This window comes from Naegleria gruberi, assembly GCF_000004985.1.
Source record: "Naegleria gruberi genomic scaffold NAEGRscaffold_45, whole genome shotgun sequence".
NCBI classification, from domain to species: domain Eukaryota; phylum Heterolobosea; class Eutetramitea; order Acrasida; family Naegleriidae; genus Naegleria; species Naegleria gruberi.
The window spans coordinates 256,749-278,542 of NW_003163282.1; the positions used below are offsets into that span (position 1 = coordinate 256,749).

A 21,794-nucleotide genomic window follows, 5' to 3' on the forward strand; every position below is an offset into this window, starting at 1 on the left:
TGGATATGCCATTCTGTTTACAAGTTTGATTGTTCCCTACTTGATGGCTGGCTCTTTAGATTGCGACTCTAACAGTAATGTTATCATTGATGAGGTAGCTTATCAGGTTTTGAAAAGATTTCCCACACAGCCATGCTATCTCACTCCAAATGTCATATTCTATGCTATTTTCATTGCATCGATACCATTGGCAGTGCTTACTGTTGCCATTTCAACCATGTTGGTGGCCAATCTCCATCCAATGAATACTTCATGGTTTGCAATGCAACACAGTTTCTTTAAATTATCCTTTAATGTTGTGAATAGTACGAGTATATTCTTCCACTTTCTTATACCAGCTGAATTTGCGTATGGAAGAGCTATTGTTCACATTGCTTTTGCTCTTTTGAACATTTACATTTTTTGGAAAATGATACCATACTTTAGAAGAATTGAAAATTCATTCTATTTTGGAGCTATTACTGGTCGATTGGGTTGTGCTGTTGGTGTTTTAATTTCCTCATTAGTTAATCCAACAGATTCCTCTGAATTGGGTCTTGAAATGATGGGAATGACCTTGGGTATTATTCTTTTGTGCTATCTGGTTGGTTTTATTACTATGGAAGTTTACACTCGTTTGGTATTTAGATATGTTAGAGATGTTTTGGCAAGGAATTCAGAGAGGGAGAAGGAAGCTGTAATGATTTATCACATCTTTGAGGAGAAGGATAGATTGAGGTTTTTACAAATGTTTCTTCGATTTGCATTGAGAGGTAGTCATGATATTGCAGATTTGGCAACTTCATTTGTCAAGTCAGCTGCTGCCTCAAAATCATTCAATGATCCAGAGTTGTTAATTCTGGGAGCGATGCTTGCTGCCTATAGATGGGAAGACTATGGCTATTCTTATGCCCAAGTGTTGATTAGAAGAGCCAACAGAGCCAACATTCCATACGCGATTCGTTTCTATTTGGCCGAAAGATCAAGAGAATTGGAAATTGACCAAACTAAGGATATCAATTCTGGACACAACTTTGTAGAAATCAAACATATTGTTGAGAAGGTTGAAAAAAAGACAGAAGAGCTCAGATCTCTACACAAACATTTTTGGAAGGAGTTAATTAATGAAGTTCCTAATATGGGCAAGCTGGATCAAGTTAATAGAAGAATGACCTCGCTTTCGAGTGATATAGAGACTACCTATTCTAATTTAATGACAAATTACTCAAGGGAGAGACAAGTGCTCAGAGGATACGCCACCTTTCTTGAAAACTTCAAATTCGATAAGGATCTAGCTCACGAGCTTGTACAGGAAGTTGCCAAAATTGAAGAGGAGGAATCAATAAGAGTTAAGAGAAAATCCTCTGGTTTGCACATTCCCTATAACAGTAAGAGAAAGTTTGAGTCGTACAGCATTAGAAAATCCATTGAAGAACGTCCTATACAACCACAAGCAGATCAAGTTGATGATTCATTTTCTGGAGTGGAAACTCAACGTGATGTTTCTAAAAAAGAATCCTTATTCAGAAATGCAATTAGAAATGGTGGAAATTCCAAAGTAATACTTTCTTCACTTGTAATATTTGGATTTTTCACACTTACATTTTTCCTCTATTACTTGATTTTTGGTGTATATATTAGTATGAACGCTGGTGAGCATGTTAGTAGTGCTTATTATATGTGTAAACCATCAACATCAACCATTGGTTTGCTGAGAGAAATAAGAATGAAACAAAATCTTAATCAGGTGATGACACTATTTCCAGAAGCAATAACAATTTCCCCAATTATGGTAAATATTTCATTAGAAGAACACAAGACAAGACTCAGTGAATATGATTCCTTTTTCAAACAAATTACAAAAGAAGCACAACAAAATAGATTTACGAGAGAGCTCTACGAGATATTTACCAAACCAGATATTACTATTTTCGTTCCATCTGTTCCAAAAAATAGTGGAACTTTGGATTTTACCACAACAGATCAGAAAAATGTTAGTGTATTCGAATTAATTAATATTATTTCTGAATCAGCTACATATTTCAAAAATTGGAAAGGTGCAGATTACAACAACACAATCCAATCGTTTGAGTTTATGTACGTTTGGGATAACAAGTTGATTGCCAGAAATTCTTTTGTAAAATTTTGTGAATCTGCCATTGCTGCCAATTCAGATGAAACAAACCAATTTTCCTTTATATTGAATGTTTCTTATGGTGCTACTGCTGGTGGTTACTTGATCATTTCTATTATCTATTTGATTGTGACAAGATATCAAATGGCAGAAGTTCCCCATGTTTTGAACATTTTCAAAAATAACCTTTCGAAAAATGTTGTGGGAAAGATCTATCATGAGATGAATGAGAAGAATGACGATGATGCCACAACTCACCTTCCAAAAACTTCATTGACCAGACCTAATAATTTATTCTTTCTTTATGGAGTTTTGGTTATAGTATCATTGATACTTGTTGGTGGTCTTATTCTCATTGAATCGAATGTTAATTGTACTGATTCCATTCAAACTTCACTAAATATCAAACATGGAACATCTGTTCTCAGAGTTATTCACAGAGCAAGTTTCAGAGTTGGAGAATATTTTGCTTATTTTGGTCTACCAAAAACCCATCTCAACAGTGATTACATGACCACCACAGCAGAGCTTGATGGATTTTTAACAGATATCAAATCCCTGATGGCTCAATTGTTTACTGATTGGACAGCTTTAGTTTACGGTTCTGGTGGATCTGATGTTAGTGTTGGTAAATATTCAACAATTGACAGATTAATTCAAGGAGTATCTTCTTGCAGTGATAATTCCACAATGGATGATACAGAATTAGTGGATTTGTGGAAAAACTGTTATGGATTGGAAAGAATGATTTCAACCTTTACTACTGACGTTTCCAAACTAAACGAACAGGTATACAATCAAAATTATGTGAAGAATTTTGCAAATTTCTTAAATGGATTTTTGGATATCTTTGTTCAGACAAATATTCTTTCAGACCACTTGATCAAATTCTTGGATTTATTTGTAGAAAATTCATCTTCACCTAATTTTGAGATTACTGGTGTATTTGGTGCATTGTTTTGCTTGGTTTGCATCTTTTTGTTCTATTCAATGTTTAATACATTGCAAAATAATCATGCTCAATTGATGTGTTTGAGAAATATGTTAAATTATGTTCCAGTTGATGCCTTGGATTCGAATGAAGTGGTTAGAAACTTTATTCTTTACAATGCCATTCCAAGTCCATTCTCCAAGGTCTTTAAGAGTAAGACCGAGAATCCAACTGATGAAAACTCAAAGGTGAGAAGTGTTTTGAATTCTTCTGTTGAGGGAGCCTTCATTGCAGATGAAAATGGTTTTGTAGAGCTGATTAATCCAGCAGCTCAAAATATTTTCGGATTCCAACAACAATCTGATGTGGTTGGTACTCCTTTCATTAACATATTCGATACTAAGGATCATGAACACATCAAAAAGATTATTCAAACCATGAAGGATAGTATGAAATTGTCAAATCACAAAAATGGAGAAGTTGCTGAGGTGGATTGTGTAAGAAAGAATGGAACACAATTCCCAGCTATGGTTAATATGTTTATTGTTATTTTTGATAATTCACCTAACTTGGTTTGTTTCTTGAAAGATGTCACATCAGAAAAGAAGCATAATGCTATAATTGCAGAAGAGAAGGCAAAATCTGATAGATTATTGAGAAATATTCTACCAGAGTCTGTTGCTGCTCGTTTGAAATCGGGTGATACTTTTATTGCTGAAAAGTTTGCAGATATTACTTGTTTCTTTAGTGATATGTAAGTATTCAAGTATCAATTTTTATTCGAATGATTTTTAATTATTTTCATAGGGTTGGATTTACAAATCTATCATCAGGATTGAATCCAAATGAATTGGTAGGCATGTTGAATACAATTGTTAATGGATTTGATGCCTTGACTGATAAATATCAATTGGAAAAGATTAAGACTATTGGAGATGCCTATTTCGTAAGTAATTTCAATCTCTTCTCATAATTTCTAACACAATATATTTCTATCATAGGCTGTTGGTGGTATTGGAAATACTCAATCAGATCACCCTGAGAGAACTCTTAGATTTGCAATTTCAACCTTTGATGTGATTAAGGATTTCAATATGAAAAATCCAAATACTCAAATTAATATCAGATGTGGAATCAATACTGGTGGTTGTGTTGCTGGTGTAATTGGTACGAAGAAGTTTGCATATGATTTGTGGGGTGTAAGTTGTCAATTTATTTTACTTTTATTTGAATGATTCAGGATACTATTAATGTTGCTTCAAGAATGGAATCAAATTCAAAACCAGGCCGTATTCAAATATCACGATCTACTTTTGAAAGAGTTCATGATTTGAAATTTGATTTTGAAGAAAGAAGATTGGATATTAAAGGAAAAGGCCTTTGTGCTTGCTATTTGCTTCACCAAAAACATCACGAGAATCCAATAATTGAAAAGAAAGTAGAGGACCCATCCCCTCACATGTCTAGTTCAGTTTCTGCAACTACGATTGCCAGTACAAATGGAACCAATTAAATTATTTACTGGTCTGTCAATTTTTGGATTGCTTGTTTGAGCTCTTTGATTTCGGCATTATTTTCGTTTGTCTTGTTAATCAGAGTCTTGATGGTTTGCATCAAAGACATTACCAGTTCTTGTTGTTGGCTTAACTGAAATTCTAAAAACTTATTCTCCTGTTTACATTGTTCAATATCTTCTCTCTGCTGTTCAATCATGGAAATGAGTGTCAAGTGATCTTCCACTTCTTCTGTTGTGTTGTAATTTCTTGGTTGTTGCTGATTGTATTGTACACTATTTTGTCTTTCTGTGGTATTAAAAACCGATTCACTCTTATTTACACTATTTGACGAGGAAGAAGGTAAGCCTATCATTAATTCCTCTTGACCTATTTCTTCTAATAGATTTTCCAAAGCAATTTGGATTCCTCTGGTTGTTCTATAGATGGAGTAGTTCATTATCCTTTCAACATATTTCCTGATATTTTGTTGGTTATTTTCATTGGAACCTGTTTCTTGTGGCTCAGAAAATAAATAACACTGTTTCGAATCATCCACACTCATTGCATAAGATTTAATCAATTCGAAACATATTTGTGCAGCCAAATCAATAAGAGCCGAATCTTCACCATCATATTTTTCCAATAATTCCACAAGCCATTCCTTTCTGTACCTATAAATCAATCGCCACTGATCTAAATCTCTTGTCAGATTTGAACACTCGACCAGAATATCTTCACACAAAGTTAAATCCACAATACTCGAATCAAACGAATGTCTATTTCTTGCAATAATATCAAACAATTGATAAGGTTTTTGAATTCCAATCAAATACTGTCCATAACAATTCAAAACAGAACCTATCGTTACCTCCTTCAAAATATTAAAAGCAAATAACCAATCCACAATATTGTAAAAATCCTCATTCTCCTCCGAAGAAGATGCAGAACATTCACTCTTACTTGCTAAAGGTAACAAGTATTGCAAGTAGAGTGCATAATTTTCCAAATTTACATCATTCATAAAACAAGATTCATCATCATCAGCATCTCGTACAATAACACTCTTCAATAATTTCATTCCGAGATTATAAATTTGCTCAACGCTATTTTCCGAGTCATTATTGTCTTGTTGTTTAATTAAATTGGAAAATTCATTAGAAAATTGATTCCACAACAAATTGGCCAATGCATAATCTTCAGATTCAATAGCTAATTTAATTTGATTTTCTAATGAATTTTCAACCGATTGTATTTCTTCTTGTGATGGTGGTTGAATAAGTTCAACTAAAGCCATTTTTTAATTATTATTATTTATTGAGTAAGCAACAGTTTACAACTTGTTCAAGATCTTATCAGCAGCCTTTTGCAAACGGTTAGTCTTGAGGTCTCTCTTTTCCAGCAATTCTCTCTTTCCTTGCATCTTCATCTTGGCTCTATCTCTACAACAGCAGCAGAAGATACAGAAACCAAGGATACAAGCAAAGACGGCACAAACAACAATGACAAGAATGGAAACACCAACAGCAATATAAATACCATTTTCAGCAATAACAGTCAAAAGATAGAATGGATCAACACTACACTTTCCAGAATCAGATTCAGCATATGGATTGTAAACGTAGGCCTTTGGATTTGTACAACCAGTAGCACATTCTTCACCAGTACAGGCGATTCTAGATCTCAAAGTGGCAACATCAGAAGCTGCAGGTGGTTCGAAAGAAACAGTCTTAAGACTTGGCTAATTTAAAATTAATTGAAAAGTTCAAATCAAAACAACTTACCAAATAGAATGGAACTGGAGTACCAAGTTGAACGCTCTTGGCAATGTTGGCCTTCAAAGGATCCTTTGGAATAACATATTGTTCAGTATTTTGGACAACTGGAGCAACAAAGTCCAAAACCTTACTTCTAATTTCAGACATGGCAGTTTCAATTGAACGAGCCCCAGATGGACACCAAGCTGGATAAGCAGTAGTGTCAGTACATGTTGAACTTCCTCCAAAGTTATCGAATTTGAAACCATCTTCAGAGTAGAATCTACTACAAGTGTACTTGTAACTAGAAGCATCACTGCTACAATCGCAAGTTGAAAGGAGGGTTTGACAGTGGTCAATATTCATAAAGTGTTCAGAACAGGATCCGAGCTTAGTGAAAAGATCTGGCAACTTTGGAACAATACATGTAAGCAAACTATAATTTTCAATTGAGAGAGTCTTTGTTTGACATGATTTTCCGTAACTATCAATAACACACAAGCCAGAGTTTGCACAACAAAAGCCACTACATGACTTTCCAATTTCAGCAAGATAGGACAAGTAATTATTAGCAACACAACTAATATAACCATTCTTTGGGAAAGCATTTGCACAATAAGAATACTTCAACTTTTCAATACAGGATGGACAACTTGTAACACCCTTTCCAAGCAAATAGGCTTGCATACTGTTGAAGGAATCTATACAGATCATTATATTCATCACATCATCATATTGAAAACCTACCTTCAAGGAACTTATCCATATATTCAGCATAGGTAGAGTATGTTCCGTTTCCTGTAACGATTGGTTTTGAGAAGAAAGCCTTATCGGTATATCTTCCGTTCATCATTGAACAGAAAGTAAGATTTGAAATTATTGTTTCTCCACAATGCAATTGATCACCCATACTAGCAACCAAATTTTTACATTGACCCTTAACGAGTGGTATATTATTAATCAAGGCTAATAAAACAATAACCGCAACAGCGAAAATTTTCAATGCCCTCATTGGAATTTGATTCATTTTTTTAAGGTTCCTTTTTGAATTTTATAAAAAATAAAAAGTTCTTTCCCGCCTTAATAATGAACCACCCTCGCTCTATTTTGCTTCATCTCTTCTTAGATGGAAGGTTTTCCGAATAGGAACTCAATAAGAAGAAGAGAATGATTTGTATTTGATATTACTATTATATTTAAAATGATTATAATTACAATTTGCAAAATCTTACTTTTCCTTCTTGCTTCCAAGATGTTAAGATTCTAAAGATCAATTTGATGGTGATGCTAATCAAAATAATGAAATTTGAATATTATTATTCTTATTACTTCTTCTTATTCAAATAGAATAAGGCACTTCCTACAGCTGGATCCACTCTTGGTTTTTCAATAATTTGAATCAAGTCTCCAAAACTCTCCTTCAATTTCTCAATTAATCCCTCAGCAACAATTGAATTTTCATGAGTGAGAATACTTCCACAGAATACCAATGAAAACTTTTCCGATCCATTTGTGAAATTCAATTTAGTTGCAGTGGTTTTCACTAAATGAAACAAATCATTGACCATTTGTTGAATAATCTTCTTTGAGACAGCATCATCAGATTCACTAATGGCCTTGAAAGCAAGTGGTGCAAATTGAGCAATTCTACTCCATTCTGTATTCTTGTAAATATATGGAATTAAATTACTCAAATTCTTTCCATCATATGCATCTCCTAAATGAATTTTCAATTCATCCTTAACCAATTGAGTAAGAACAGTTTGTTCTCCATATTCATCCTCACAATCAACTGCACTTAACAAGACTTGAGAGCCAAGCCAGAATCCACTTCCTCTATCACCCAACAATGGTCCCCATCCTCCAGTTCTCTTATAATTTTGACCATCATCATTGGTTCCGAGACAAATCGATCCAGTACCTGCAATCAAACATATCACATGATGCAAACTACCCAATGTTCCACTACAGATAGCAGCTACAGCATCATTGAATATGTGAATTTCAGGATATTTGTTGTTATTTTCTTCGCAATTTGATGATGATGATGATAAAGGAATGTTAAATAATTCACAAATCCATGATCTCACTTCAGCAATATCATCTGGACGATCTACACCACTCAATCCCAAACAGACAGCAGAAACTCTTTCCAATTGTTGTTCTTGTGCTTCAGATGAACAACACTCTGCCAATACTTGTCTAATACCATCAAGAATGACTTGTTTAGCTTTATCAGCTCCAACACTATTCTTATTGGAAGATGGACAGTGAGCTGTTGAGAGGATGGCTTGTGTGGAATTGTCGAGAGCTACGATGGTGGTGCCTGTTGATCCGCCATCAATGCCAATGGTGATGTTTCTTGTTGTTGATGATGACATTTTTTTATTGTTTGCTTTCGGAGATTCGGATTAAAACTTTAGGTTGACTGTGTGAAAGATTTTTAATAAGTGATTGTTTGAAGAAGCAAATTCTATTCTTCAATATTTCTCAAATGTTATTTTCCATTCAATGAATTTCTTTTCATTTCTCTTGATTTTCCTTCCAACTAATGGGACGATTGTTATTGAAGAAGCAAATCCCATTCTTCAACCTTTTTCAATATCACATCAATAGAAGGTCGTTTACCTGGCTCATGACTCCACATCTGGCGAATCACTTTTGTCATTTCAAAAATCAATTCATGGTGAATTACTTGTTCCTTATCAAGAAATTCCTCACACCATTTCTTACACTCTTCACAAGTTGAGAATGGAATGATTGGCCTCAAATTCTCCTCACAAACACTCTTATGGAAGTGATACGAACTACTAAATGGTGTTGGTTTGGTGATTTTCAACTTTTTGAGAACGTTTGGATCTGAGCTATGGTAAGGTTCAATAATTTCGAATAATAATTGCCACATAATGATGGCCAAACTGTAGATATCAATAGAACGGGCGTCCTCTCTCTCAATTTCACCAGAGAAAAGCTCCGGAGCCATAAATGAGCTGGTTCCAATCTGACTGGTAATTGCTGAAATTGTGTGAGAACAAAAAGCTCGTCCTAATCCAAAATCACACAGTTTGGCAGTTCCACTTTTATCGAGAAGGATATTGGCTGGTTTCAAATCTCTATTCCACAAATGAAAGATTATTTTAGGTGAAATTTAGTATTAATACATACCTGTGGACAATGAAATTCGGTTCCAAATGATGCAAATAATAAATTCCACTCACAATGTTCCTCAATATTGCCAATTTTTCATTGAGAGTGCATTTGGAATAGCCACGTTGCATGGATGCAATCATTGCCTCTAAACTCTTATCCATGCACTCCATGGCAATGAATCTCTTTGTTGGTGTCGATGAAACACCATAGAAATTGATAATATTTGGATGCCTTAATTTGCTTAATAAAATTGCTTCCACTTTGAAATCATTTTCTGAAATACTCAAATTATTCAAATCGAATACCTTGACTGCAATTGTCATTCCATTGAATTTGGTTGCAAAAACAGAACCCATTCCACCTTCTCCGAGTCTCTTGATTGGTTTGTCCATATTGAGTTGTTCTATTGGAATGATGAATTTATCTGCCTCTTCCACATAGTAAGAACTAGATCCCATACTTGATTCATAATGGTCCAACAATCTTTCATCTAAAACCAGATCAGTTTCAGTCAGTTTCTTATTCTTTCGTTTTACAGAAATATACGAAATAAAGATAATGAAACAAATGGCAGTAACGATGAGTAAAACAATGGCAGATGAGAGTCCCAATCCGAGGGCAATCGTGTTGATACTACAATCCTTTCCAAAGTAGGAAGATTGACAAAGACACTCATCCTGTTTTACACATGTTCCATGTCCTGAGCAAGCACTTGATCCTGATTGACCAAAACAAATAGCAACCCCACAATCTTTTCCTGTATATCCACTATTACAAACACAATTATCTGGTGCTGTACAAGATCCATTTCCATGTGAGCAAACTTCCACAGATGTCTTTGGATAATTAAAGCAAATTGGTAATTGACAGTTATTGCCAAAAAAACCTTGATTGCAAGAACATTGATTAATATCGAAACAATTTCCGTTTCCACTACACACTGATTCTGAAATATTTGCTGGTATTCCAAAACATATTGGAATACACATTGTCAAATCTCTACTCAAAAGGTAACCCTCTCTACAAAATGGTGTCAGTTGTCTCACGACATTTTGAGTAGAATCTGATAAGTAAATCGATCCAGAACTAGGGGAAATTGTAAATCCTTGTGGAGATGCCAAATAATCACTCGTTGCCAAAATTTCATTCAAATCCAATTCTTTCACAGTTGAATTTCCAGCAATTGTGTAAACTAGATTAATTCCATTTCGTCTACTTATTTTCCTAATCATTGCATTCAGTGAATCAATGAAAATAATATCCACAAAATCAGGAGGTACCAATTTCACTATAGTTGGATAATTAAGCTCTGCCTGTTCAGCAATTCCATCTATGTATCCAGGATTTCCACTGCCTGCAATGGTGGAAATTGATCCATTCACATGAATCATTCTAATTCTATTATTATTCGAATCGGCGAATATAATTTCATTATCCAAATTGATGGCAATTCCGGTTGGCTGAGCCAAAAGTGCAGACTTAGCATCATTTGAATCTCCATTAAAACCATATCCCTTTCCTGCAATTGTTGAAATTATTCCATTTCTATCAATCTTTCTAATCTTGTTATTTCCAAAATCGGTCACATAAATTTCTCCATTGAGAGGAGAAACAGAAACCGCATAAGGTTTAATTGAAGCATAGGATGCCAATCCCTTATCACCTATTCCACCAACTATAGTCTTGACGATACCAGTTTTAAAATTGTAAAGTTTCACCAAATTACTGTAAGTATCAGCAATTGCCAGATATTGAGTTCCACCACTTGGTAACTGGAGATATCTGACGCTTGAAGGATAGCTGAGCTTGGATTTGATTCCCAATCCCTCCTCAAATTCTCCACCTCCAATCAATGTATCAGCAATTCCAGTAGAAATCGAGACAGTCCTAATCCTATTATTATTAGTATCAGCTATAAACATGGTATTCTGTGAAATGGTTATACTTTTAGGGAGATAGAGTTCCATATTTCTAACAAATCCACCGTCACCTCCATTACCAATTTCACCTGTGCCTGCATAGGTATCTGTAACACCATTAATAGTGGCATATCGAATTCTGTGATTACCCGTATCGGCAATGCAAATCATTTGGCTATCTACCACGACAACATCCTCAGGAAAGCTCAATTGAGTTTCAGTTGATAAAATATTATCACCATTGAATCCTTCATGTCCAGAACCAGCAACTGTCTTTACCATTTGAGATGTACTACTGCCCAAGTAAATTGATCTAATTCTATGATTTCTAGAGTCGGCAACCAGTAAAACTTTATCAGCAGAGTCAATATGAATTCCTTTTGGCTATAGAGTTTGTAAATATTGCAAATTATCAAAAATTTCAAACTTACACTATTAAATGTTGTGTTCAACAGTGTGTTATCTCCATTAAAACCCTTCACTGTTGGTATTCCAGCAAATAGTTCCAATTTTCTAGTTCTAATATTCACTCGCCACAAACAATGTTTTTCACTATCTGAAAAATAAACATAATTACTTATATAGGCAATGCCAACTGGAGTGCCAATACCACTGTCCTTTGAAACCAGTGTTTGGGATATTCCAGTACTAACATCTACCATTAAAACTCTATAATTCTTTGTGTCTGAAACAAATAGAGTGACATTCTTTTCGAGATTGTAATTCACTACTGCAACACAAACTCCTTGTGGACTGTTGAGAACTTCTGATAAACCATCAACCATTTGTGTATTGGTTGAATTAAAGAAGAATGATCCAGTCATTGGTTGAGATTCTAGAGTATTCAAATTGAATTTCACAAGAAAATTCGAAGCCCAATAGTTAATATTATTAACTACGAGTAAGTTTGATTGGTGATCAGTGGTAATTGATATTGGATCAGTAAATATAGGAATCTTACTGTGTAATCCACGTTTCAAATCTAATAGAGAAGTGCTAATCCTTTCAGATATTCCACTCATAAATGAATATTTCAGTAAACGAGCTGATTGAGAATCAGAAATCAGCAATTCCTCTTCTCCATTCTTATTCTTAATAATGATCAAATCTTTTGGTGATCTGAGACCAGTCATTGTTCCTCTGGTTTTTTCAGCAAAGGGAACCCTACTCGAGTAAATTGTTGAAATTAATCCTGACCTTCTATCCACCATTCTCATTTCATCTGAAACATCCACAAAAACAATTGCTCCTCCAATGGAAATTGTGACTGATATTGCATTGGTTATTTGAGCTTCAATGGCTAGCCCTCCATCGCCCAATGATCCTGTGTTTGTTCCCTTAATGACATGTTCGAAAACTCCCATTTCGAGTGAATTCACACTTTCATCCTGATTGTAAACAGTTGTAAATTTCTTAGATGTCACTGCTTGAGGTCCAGAAAAATAAAAAGTTTCTTCCACAATCGTATTAAGTCCATTTTGATATGTTTTCAAAGAGGTAACATCAAAAGCAAAAGACATACTATTCCTACAGTCAAAAACAGTACGTGTTCCATTTCTGAATATTCTTTCACCTTTTGATTGAAGTAAAACTTGCCATTCATCTCTTTCATTAATGATAATTCCTTGAATTGACTCTGAAAAAGTCCTGTACAGAGATACATAACCATTCCTTAACAAGAATACATTGTAATCTTGTGTGAAATAAACATCAATTTCATCCATATTCGAATACTTGTTAATTGGAACGGAGATTGTTTGGGGATAAATAGAAATTGATGTGGCATTCACTTTTTCTGTGGAATCCAAAAATTTACATTGACCATCTCCAGCCAAAGTTGTGATCATTCCATCTGCAGTGTTTAGTCTCTTCAAAAAACAATCCGAATAGAAATAAATTAAATCAATTGCTCTAGTTGACGACGATTGAAAGGAAACAACCTGAAACTTGGGCCAAACATTGGACCGAACAAAACTGATATCACCTGTTTCAATGTTCAATTTTGCAAGTTGATATCCTTCACTACCTGTGTTTGATGTGAAATAAATAATGTTTGGATCAACTTTTGAGAACATTGCCCTCGCAGCAACGCCAGACAGCTGGTTCTTCTTCTCCAAATATCCAATAACAGGTTTTGATTTATATTGCACAAGTCTCTTCCGAACTAAACTTTCCGTTGTTGGTATTTCTTGTTGACAAAAAACTGGTGATGTGAAAAACAATGTCACGATTAAAAAACACATCAAAACAGATGCCTCTTTACTGAAAGATAATGATGACATTTTTTTCACTCTCTTACAAGTTATTTATTATTGGAAGGATTGTTAGGGGTATTCAAGTCTGAAAGTTTTCCAATGAAAGATGAACGAAGTCTACCAGCAGTGTTTGTCAATTTTCCTGCAATGGTAGCACCTCTTTCTCTGAGTGATGGTGTAGATAATCCATTGTTTGGTTGACCTGTGGTTGGTCGTTGGTTTGGTGGTAAAACTGGAAGTGTTGGGAGATTCTTTTGTGGGATGGTTGGCAATGGTTTTCTATCATGGTCATCAGTAGGAGAACTAGCTCCATTATTATTGGCTAGGAGTTTGTCTTTACCAGAAAAGCTCAACACTGTTTCAAGTTTGATTTCACCTGTTTGAGCAGGAGAAACTTCATCTTGAGGTTCGGTAAGTTTGTCTTGCAATAGTTTGGTTTGCAACTCCAAATTTTGCATTTGAAGGTTTTGGTTTTGTTGTTTTAACTCCGCCAACTGCACATACAAATCAGAAATGATATTCTTCAATTCTGCATTGACTAATTGTTGGTCATTAATTTCACCTCTGACGATTTGAGCTGATTCACCCTTCTTTTCCATTTTGAGAGCTCTCTCAGTTTGTTGAATTTGTCTCTTTACAAGTACATTATACTCCTTCTCAACCTTTCCCTTGTCGATTTGAGTCTTTTGTAAATCTTGTTGTAATTGAATGATATGTTCACGAAGAGTTCTATGAAGAGCATTTGTTTCCTCTTGAGCCTTCTTGAACTTTTTCTTTTCTTCCTTTAGTTTAAAGTCCAAATCGGTAATCTTTCTATCTCTGAGATCACATTCAGATTGTAATTGTTTGGTCAAGTGCTTTTGTTGGTTCAGCAATTTACGTGTTTCACTCTCCTGAGTAAGGTAAGTGGAGATACTTTGCTCACGGTTTTCCTGCTCCTTTCTAAAAGATTGGATATATTCATGGAGTTGACTGAATTCAACTCTGAGAGAAAATTCTTCTTCAGCAGCAACACGAAGAGAATTCTTGATAATTTCGAATTGCTTTTGCATGCCTCTCAACTCACGATTTTGATGTTCAATACTTTCATCTGTTAAAACTCTATTAACAATTTCTTCATTCTTCTTATCATCAACTTCTTGCTTCCTTGTTTCAAAGAAATCTCTGCCAATATCTGTTTGAACACTCATGTCAATACGCATATTTTTGATACGGAGTTCTTCAATTACTCTAGCACTTAATCTAATCCAGTCTGCAAGTTGGTTAGGAGTTTCTGGATAGATGAAAAGTCTCTTTTCATTACCATTAATGATGGCCAAAACTTCCTTTGGCATTGGTTGATTTTCTTCAATTGGTACTTGTGTCTTGATATACTCTGTTGTATCAGACAAAGCCATATGATAGAACAAGTACTTATCAATGGCATTTGTAGAATCCTTTACAAAGCTTTGAGGTGGAAGTTTTTGAGTGAGACACAAAATTTCACAAGTATCTAACAAGACACAGTGAATTCTCTTGAAAGTATTTGAACTGTGAGTGAGTACTTTACAAGGTCCTTCAATAAGAATATTCTTCTTATTGTCATCAACTTTTGGTGTGTTGGTAACAGCTTGGGGTTGTTTAGAAGGAGTCTTGATAGATGATTGTTGGTTTTGCATATCGGCCAATACTTCTGTAAGGTGAATCTTACTCTTGATGGCTTCATTCAAAGCTTCTGTCTTATCATTGAGTTCAGAGTGCATATTATTGAAAAGTCTTGTCAAACTATAATGTTCAATAAGAGTCTTTGTGAAGGATCTTTGTGATTCTGCTATTAAATCTCCCAAATTTTGGAATTTTTTGATAATCAAGAGAGTCTTCTTATCAGCAAACATGGCAAAATAACCTTGTAACATATCTGCCCATTGTTTGATATCCTTGAATTGGCTTCTCAAGAGCTTGGAAATTACATAAACCATCTCTGGTTTGATTTCAATACGCAAAGAGTTCTCTGAATGTCCAAGGGAAGGATCCATAGCTTGGAACCAAATACCTCTCTTACTCAATGGCTTGGTATAATCATTGATAAGTCCAATCATCCAATCAACTGGTGCCGAGGTGAGTGGAACAACTTCCAAATTGTCAAATGTTGAAGTCTTTGGAGCACTGTTAATATCATCCAATGACTTGAAAGGAACACCAGTCTTAATCAAACAGTGAACATTTGTACCAGTACCATAGAGCTTGAGTTCATATTCATGAGATCTATTACTAAAGCTTTGAACAGGTTGTTTTGATATTCTGTCCAAATGTTCAATACGGTAGAGACTATCAAACATTGGTAGGGTAGCACCCTCCATGATACTTCTTGTTGGCAAGTGAGTGACCCCCAATGTCTTGATTTCCACACCAACAGCATTTGGTCCTTGACCTTTTCCGATGACATAAACTTCAACCTCCTCAAGAGAAATGTCGAACAACATTGGATAGAAAGTTTGGTGAGTGGTGGCCAAGAATTCTTGAACTGTCTTCTTGTCCTCTTCCTCCTCCGTAAGTTCTTGTTCCTCTGATTGTTCTTTAACAACTTGTGGTTTCTTCTTTGTATCTTTGATCTTTTTAGCAACAGTCTTGATGACTGGAATTAATTCAGTCTTGATGGTTGGAATGATTTCTTCCTTAATGACTGGAATAATTTCAGCAGTACTTTCTTTGGTTTTTCTCTCAATTTTGGCAGGTTCTATGGTACGAATTGTTGGTGTGGAAATGCCTGTTGCTATGGAAATAGGTTCTGGCTTTTTCTCTGACGAATCAACTTCCACAGAAACAAATGAGTCAATTTCTTTCATTGTCAATGTTAGAGTTGGTGTTTCCTTTGGAGTATCGAAGGCCGATTCTGAAGTAATAATCTCAAATGAGTCATCACCTTCTTCGGTATTCATTTCTTCATCAGTCAATGGTTCTTCATCCTCTTCATCCTTTTCTGAAGGTGAAGTAGCAGCCGATTTCGACTCTGCTTCCTGTCCAGCTACTTGTGGTAAAGAAGATTCTTGTTGTTGCTGTGTTTGTTCTTCTTGGTTTTCCTCTAAAACTTCAACTGAGTCTTTTGGTGAAAGAGACTCTTCAACCTTTGGTGAAGTAATTCCTGTTTCGCTCTCCAAAAAGTCAGTAGGCAATTGTGAAACCAATTCCTCTTCTTCCTCTTGAGCCTTCTTCTTTTCAGGCAAGTACTTTTCACGAATCTTACTGTATGTTCTCTTCACTGTTCTATTCATAATTTCCATAGGTGATACATCAAATGCATTTTCTCTGGAATTTAAGAAATGAAGAACATGGTATGCAGTGTCAGTATTTAAACCAATGTGAAGTCCGTTTGCTTTCAAAATAAGTCTTGGATTTCTCAAAAAATTTGAATTTCTGTGAGGTTCCATCTGTGGTTGGTCACTAGGAGTTGCTGGTGACTTTTTAGTATCAGCATTCAAATCCATTGGATGTTCATATCTGAAAACTATCATGTGACCAGGAGATTTGGTTTTATCATACATTGGGAATACATATGGAGACTTTTGTGAAATGCTCGAATGCATATGGCTTACCATGATCGAAGAAGGATTTTCACCATTTTGTGGAGAAGTTATTTCAAAGTGAGCAATCTTACTCTTCACCGTTAAAAAGTTGCTAACCTTTGTAGTATTGTTGGTTTCTACTAAAACCTCAGCTCCACTCAAAACCATAGTCAATAATTTTGCATCCAAAGAAGGGTCATACTGTGAGGAGAAGAATGCCTCCATTGAGGTGGCAGATGAAGCAGTAATTGAAACTTCAAGCTTGGCAATCTTGGACATGAACATGAGAGGGATGAGACGAATATCTTCCTTTGGAGCTTCAATAATAGGTTGAGGTTGATTTGGTTTTTTGAAAAGATCAATATTATGGTCATGGAATGATTTGGTACTTTGAATTAGGAAGGACTTGATCATTGGAGGATCATCAACAAATGTACGTATGAATTCCAACAATAAAATCACTTGAGATTGGTTCATGTGGAAATTCAAATTTTCAATAAAGGTAAGAAGTACAATTTTTGGTAACTTGGCATGGTAATCTGACAAGGTTTCATCATTGATACCCAAATCAAAAGTCAAGGAAAGAGGTTCCATAATTCTCTGTGGTGGTGAGTGAATGGAAGGCATGATTTGAATCAAAAAGTCGGATATTTTGACCTTGAACTTGTTTGGCAAAACTTCCCATAGAGAAGAATGTAACGAACTGTAATCTGAACCACTTGATGGGAATGTATCAATTGATTTTGGAGCAAAGAGTGAATCCTTATCCTTCTTTCCCCATTCCGATTGTTTTCTAATTCTAGGATCACTAGTGATGATCAATTCTCTATTATCAATACAAACAATTTCATTCACATCGGTCATTAGATCTGGTGAGTAATTTGAAGGAATAAAAATTTTTGGACTTCTAATTTCCACAAGGAAGGAGAAGCTCTTCTCATCTCCTCCACTTTCTTCATCTGAATTGTAATCAGAATTTGATGAATTGATAGAGTTACTGGATGGTGAAACTTTCAACTTTTCTGCACTTTTAGTTGTGGATGCCATAGAGCTGAGTGAACCAGTTGGATTAAGAGGTTTACCAAGTTGTATGATACTATCCACAGGAGGTTTGACGGACATGTCTGGTAAACATTCTAGAGAAAATTCCAATAATCTAATAAGTCTACGAACATCGAGCATGATATTGATAGGATTCACTCTACATTCTAAAATGAATTCCATTCCTTCACCCTTAACAAACTTTAACCTGACCATTTCTTTCCCTTCCTCAAAGAATTTTCTTTTAATGACAGAGTTTGGTCGGTATACTCTATCAGTTTTAGTATAGTCAGGATAGTATCTGTGTGTTGATAAAAATTCAGGCCAGACGTCCAAATTGACTGTATAACTGTGTGATCCTGTAACTGTAGGACTCACTATTTTTGTAGTTTCTGCATGATGACTCACAAAATCATCCTCTTCAAACTCTTCTTTAAATATTTGAGGTTGAATAATATAATTTTCATCTTTCAATTCATTATCTGTAGTATTGTGATTTCCAATGAGTTCCAAATCCAAGAAAGAAGCTGCTGTTTCTGATAAATTTCCTTGTCCCTTGAAACTTGTAGTAATTTCCTTAAATTGGATGAAAGGAATTCCGAGTTGAATATTCTTATCCTCAGGTGTATCCTCTGGCATGACCAAGCCTAACTGGAATCCCAACATTTCAAAATAGTACCCAAGTACACGTCTATTTTCTCTTCCAACAACTTGTTTAGGTTGATTATTCTCATCACGACTATACAAAAATGTCATTGAAAACTCGTTTAAATTTACAACTATACACTTTCTGACAGTGTCTTGTGGAGTTGAGGATTTCTTAATCATATCATCTGTAATAATTTCCATATCATTTAAATCTCCATCCATTTCTGCCAATTCCTCTTCAAGTTTGGCTTCATCATCCGAATCCTCCTCATCACCATTATTATCAACAAAGAATTTAGAAATTGCTTTAGATTGTCTAGCTGTTGTTGTTGTGTTGGTCATTGATGTTTTGCTAGATTTTGATGAAAGACTAGATTGACTGCCTGATCTTTTTGTTCTCTTTACATATGTTGTTAGTGGATCTTTTGGTTGAATTAAATCCTGTCTTGCTGATGCTGATTTAAAAGCTAACAAGACTCTGATAAGTGCTTTAATATCGTCCTGTCTTAGTGTTATTGCTATTTTAGGAAGAATAATTTCAGCATTGATACTCAGTAGTGATGATTGTTTACCCACTGTTACTGCTCGCTTTTTCATTGTTATAAAGATATTACAAGTTATATCATTTAAAAGCTTGATAGGGTCTGAGTTTGGTAAGAAACTATTTGCTGATGGTGTACTCTTTATACCTGTGCTAGAAAAGACTGAACTAGGTATGAGAGAGATGGATATTGATTCAATAGTACCCATACGATGCACCCAAACAAAAGGATTTTTATCAACCTTTGGGATGGCTTGTTTTAAATCTGGTACAGGTTTAAATCTATAATCTGTTGTTTGAAGGGTAAATCCCTTGACTAGAATTTGCAATACATGAGGTGTATATGGTCCAATTTGTGTTGAAGGTATTGGCCCGAGAGTTTTAATATTAATTTCAACTCTATTTACCACAATCTTGAGACCATCAATAATTCTATCCACAAATCCATACTTGCTGGTACCTGTTTTTGATGAAGAAGAACCTTCATCACCCTGAGATCCTCTGTTCTTTTCCAGAAAATCCTTCAGTGGTGTCTTTTTAACAAAAGGTTTTGTTGGTTCCTCCAAGTTGATAACCAACTTATCGAGAGTGATGATGAGAGGATCATTTGTTAAACGTGTAAGACCTGGTAAACGTATGGAGAGTTGATTGACGTGAGCATCCATTACTTGAAGAAAATCAATAGGTAAAACCTCTTGAATAACTTGTTCATTGACGAATAAATTATTCAGAGACCCTGATCCCTTCATAAACGATAGAGACAAGGCATCCTTTCCCCAGTTTTTAATAAAGACGGAAAGATATTTTCCCAACACACTAGAAATCAATCTATCAGCCATCTTGTTTAAATTTTAATTATCAAACGTGGGTCGTGTTGTTGTTGTTGATTTGTAGTGATGATGATGATGATAACGACTCGAAAGAGAATAGTTCTTCCTTTTTATCGGCTGATTCTTCAATTATTCCTTTTCTTGTTGTTGGAGTGTTGTGTTGTTTGGTATGGAGTTTTTTTTCTATTGTTTTCTGAACAACAGCAACTCCACCTCATCAATCGAAGGTGCTTGGAATCGAACACGAATATTTGAGTGTTTGAAAAGAACAGCTTGTTATTTAAGGTTACATCCTTGATGAATGCAAGATAACTCTTTGATAAATTCTTATTAGTACAATATTTGTCAATATTCCATACTATAAAGTAAGATGATTGATTTGTGAAAGAAGAAAAAATGTTTCATCGTGATGAAGAAGAAAAGGTTTGCATTAGCTTGTGCGATTTCCAGTTTGATGATGATTGTAAAAGAAGATTGCACTCCATGCTGAAAGGAAAACTCTGCTCTTCTTCTATCGAATTAAAACCCTTCTCCAAACAATTTAATCTTTTAAATACTATTTCATTGTCTCCCTATGCTTCTTCTTCGAATACTTCCTTTTATCAGGATGTTAGAATTGTGTACAAGTACAATTTGATCATCATTACACAGGGAAGTGACTTGATTCTCCTGGATTATCAATCTAAACAATATCTAAAATCAATTTCAATTGAAAATGGCATTACTTCCATTGAAATTGATAATGCCGAAGAGTTTCTCTATTTATTGGTCATTAATTATTCGACAAAATGTTTTTCCTTGCAAAAACATGATTTGAATCAATTGGTTAGTAGTGGTGGTAATAATTCATTACTATGGAAGAATAGCTATGGTTTTTATTTTAGAGATGACGAGCATATCTCACAAAGAAAGATAGCCCTAAAGGAAGTCAATTCAAAACAATATGTTTACCTAATGTACTTTACCGATGGACTGGTTGTTTACAATGGCAGTAATGGTGAATTAGATCATTCATTTGTGGATCTTTACTATAATTACTTTATGAAGTTCAATGAAAAAGGCCAGATTTTAACATCAAGTCTTAATGGATTAGGAAAATATACTTTTTGCTTGGAAGAAAACAAATGGAAAGAAGAGGAAACTGAGCCTCTCTATGCATCAGTGGAGGGAATACACTATGAGAAAAGTTCACAATTGATTTATACTATTGAAGATTCATATTTCATTGCGTGGTATGATGAACAGTTTAATGTAGAAAATAAGAAATTGGATTTACAGCAGATAACAGCAATGACTATTGATGAGAGAAGAGGAGAAATTTATATAATTTCTTCAGATAGAAATTTAAATATTTACAATTAATTTCCCTTTCAGCTCGATAAATAGTGAATGTGTCAATTCATTATTTATATCTCAAGTTTAGTAGCATGTTTAGATGTCCTAAAAATACAGTGAATTCTGATTCACTTAGAGTTTGAGCTTTGGCCTTTCCACAGCTCTCTACATATTTACATTTTTCAAACGTGTCAATATATTCCATCCAAATGTCATACACTTCAGGATTTTTAGTCATG

The 21,794-nt window shown here is 34.8% G+C and overlaps 7 protein-coding genes across 7 annotated transcripts in view; 2 read left to right on the plus strand and 5 right to left on the minus strand.

Moving 5' to 3' along the window:
• The window catches only part of NAEGRDRAFT_71278 (uncharacterized protein), a gene marked incomplete at both ends in the record, with an annotated part of 5,196 nt that extends 917 nt beyond the window's left edge, over positions 1 to 4,279 (plus strand). Inside the window, 3 exons of the mRNA XM_002673596.1 lie at positions 60 to 3,798; positions 3,852 to 3,990; positions 4,046 to 4,279. Of these exons, the coding sequence (XP_002673642.1) occupies positions 60 to 3,798; positions 3,852 to 3,990; positions 4,046 to 4,279 (4,112 nt within the window). The remainder of the gene's footprint in view (positions 1 to 59; positions 3,799 to 3,851; positions 3,991 to 4,045) is intronic.
• Positions 4,280 to 4,562: 283 nt separating this feature from the next.
• On the minus strand, positions 4,563 to 5,618 carry NAEGRDRAFT_71279 (uncharacterized protein; the record flags this gene model as incomplete). Its single annotated transcript, XM_002673671.1, has 1 exon — positions 4,563 to 5,618. One exon carries the CDS (start codon positions 5,616 to 5,618, stop codon positions 4,563 to 4,565), a length of 1,056 nt encoding a protein of 351 aa, XP_002673717.1.
• Positions 5,619 to 5,870: 252 nt separating this feature from the next.
• Positions 5,871 to 7,321, minus strand: NAEGRDRAFT_71280 (uncharacterized protein; the record flags this gene model as incomplete). Its single annotated transcript, XM_002673672.1, has 3 exons — positions 5,871 to 6,278; positions 6,322 to 6,995; positions 7,042 to 7,321. The coding sequence occupies 3 exons, from the start codon at positions 7,319 to 7,321 to the stop codon at positions 5,871 to 5,873; spliced, it is 1,362 nt and encodes a 453-aa protein (XP_002673718.1).
• A 298-nt stretch (positions 7,322 to 7,619) lies between these two features.
• Positions 7,620 to 8,675, minus strand: NAEGRDRAFT_71281 (uncharacterized protein; the record flags this gene model as incomplete). Its single annotated transcript, XM_002673673.1, has 1 exon — positions 7,620 to 8,675. One exon carries the CDS (start codon positions 8,673 to 8,675, stop codon positions 7,620 to 7,622), a length of 1,056 nt encoding a protein of 351 aa, XP_002673719.1.
• Positions 8,676 to 8,857: 182 nt separating this feature from the next.
• Positions 8,858 to 13,210, minus strand: NAEGRDRAFT_71282 (uncharacterized protein; the record flags this gene model as incomplete). The annotated part of the gene is made up of 3 exons (XM_002673674.1): positions 8,858 to 9,407; positions 9,460 to 11,747; positions 11,795 to 13,210. The coding sequence occupies 3 exons, from the start codon at positions 13,208 to 13,210 to the stop codon at positions 8,858 to 8,860; spliced, it is 4,254 nt and encodes a 1,417-aa protein (XP_002673720.1).
• Positions 13,211 to 13,651: 441 nt separating this feature from the next.
• On the minus strand, positions 13,652 to 20,229 carry NAEGRDRAFT_80886 (uncharacterized protein; the record flags this gene model as incomplete). The annotated part of the gene is made up of 1 exon (XM_002673675.1): positions 13,652 to 20,229. The coding sequence occupies one exon, from the start codon at positions 20,227 to 20,229 to the stop codon at positions 13,666 to 13,668; it is 6,564 nt and encodes a 2,187-aa protein (XP_002673721.1). The 3' UTR covers positions 13,652 to 13,665.
• Positions 20,230 to 20,616: 387 nt separating this feature from the next.
• On the plus strand, positions 20,617 to 21,582 carry NAEGRDRAFT_51492 (uncharacterized protein; the record flags this gene model as incomplete). Its single annotated transcript, XM_002673597.1, has 1 exon — positions 20,617 to 21,582. One exon carries the CDS (start codon positions 20,617 to 20,619, stop codon positions 21,580 to 21,582), a length of 966 nt encoding a protein of 321 aa, XP_002673643.1.
• Between the last annotated feature and the right edge of the window lie 212 nt (positions 21,583 to 21,794).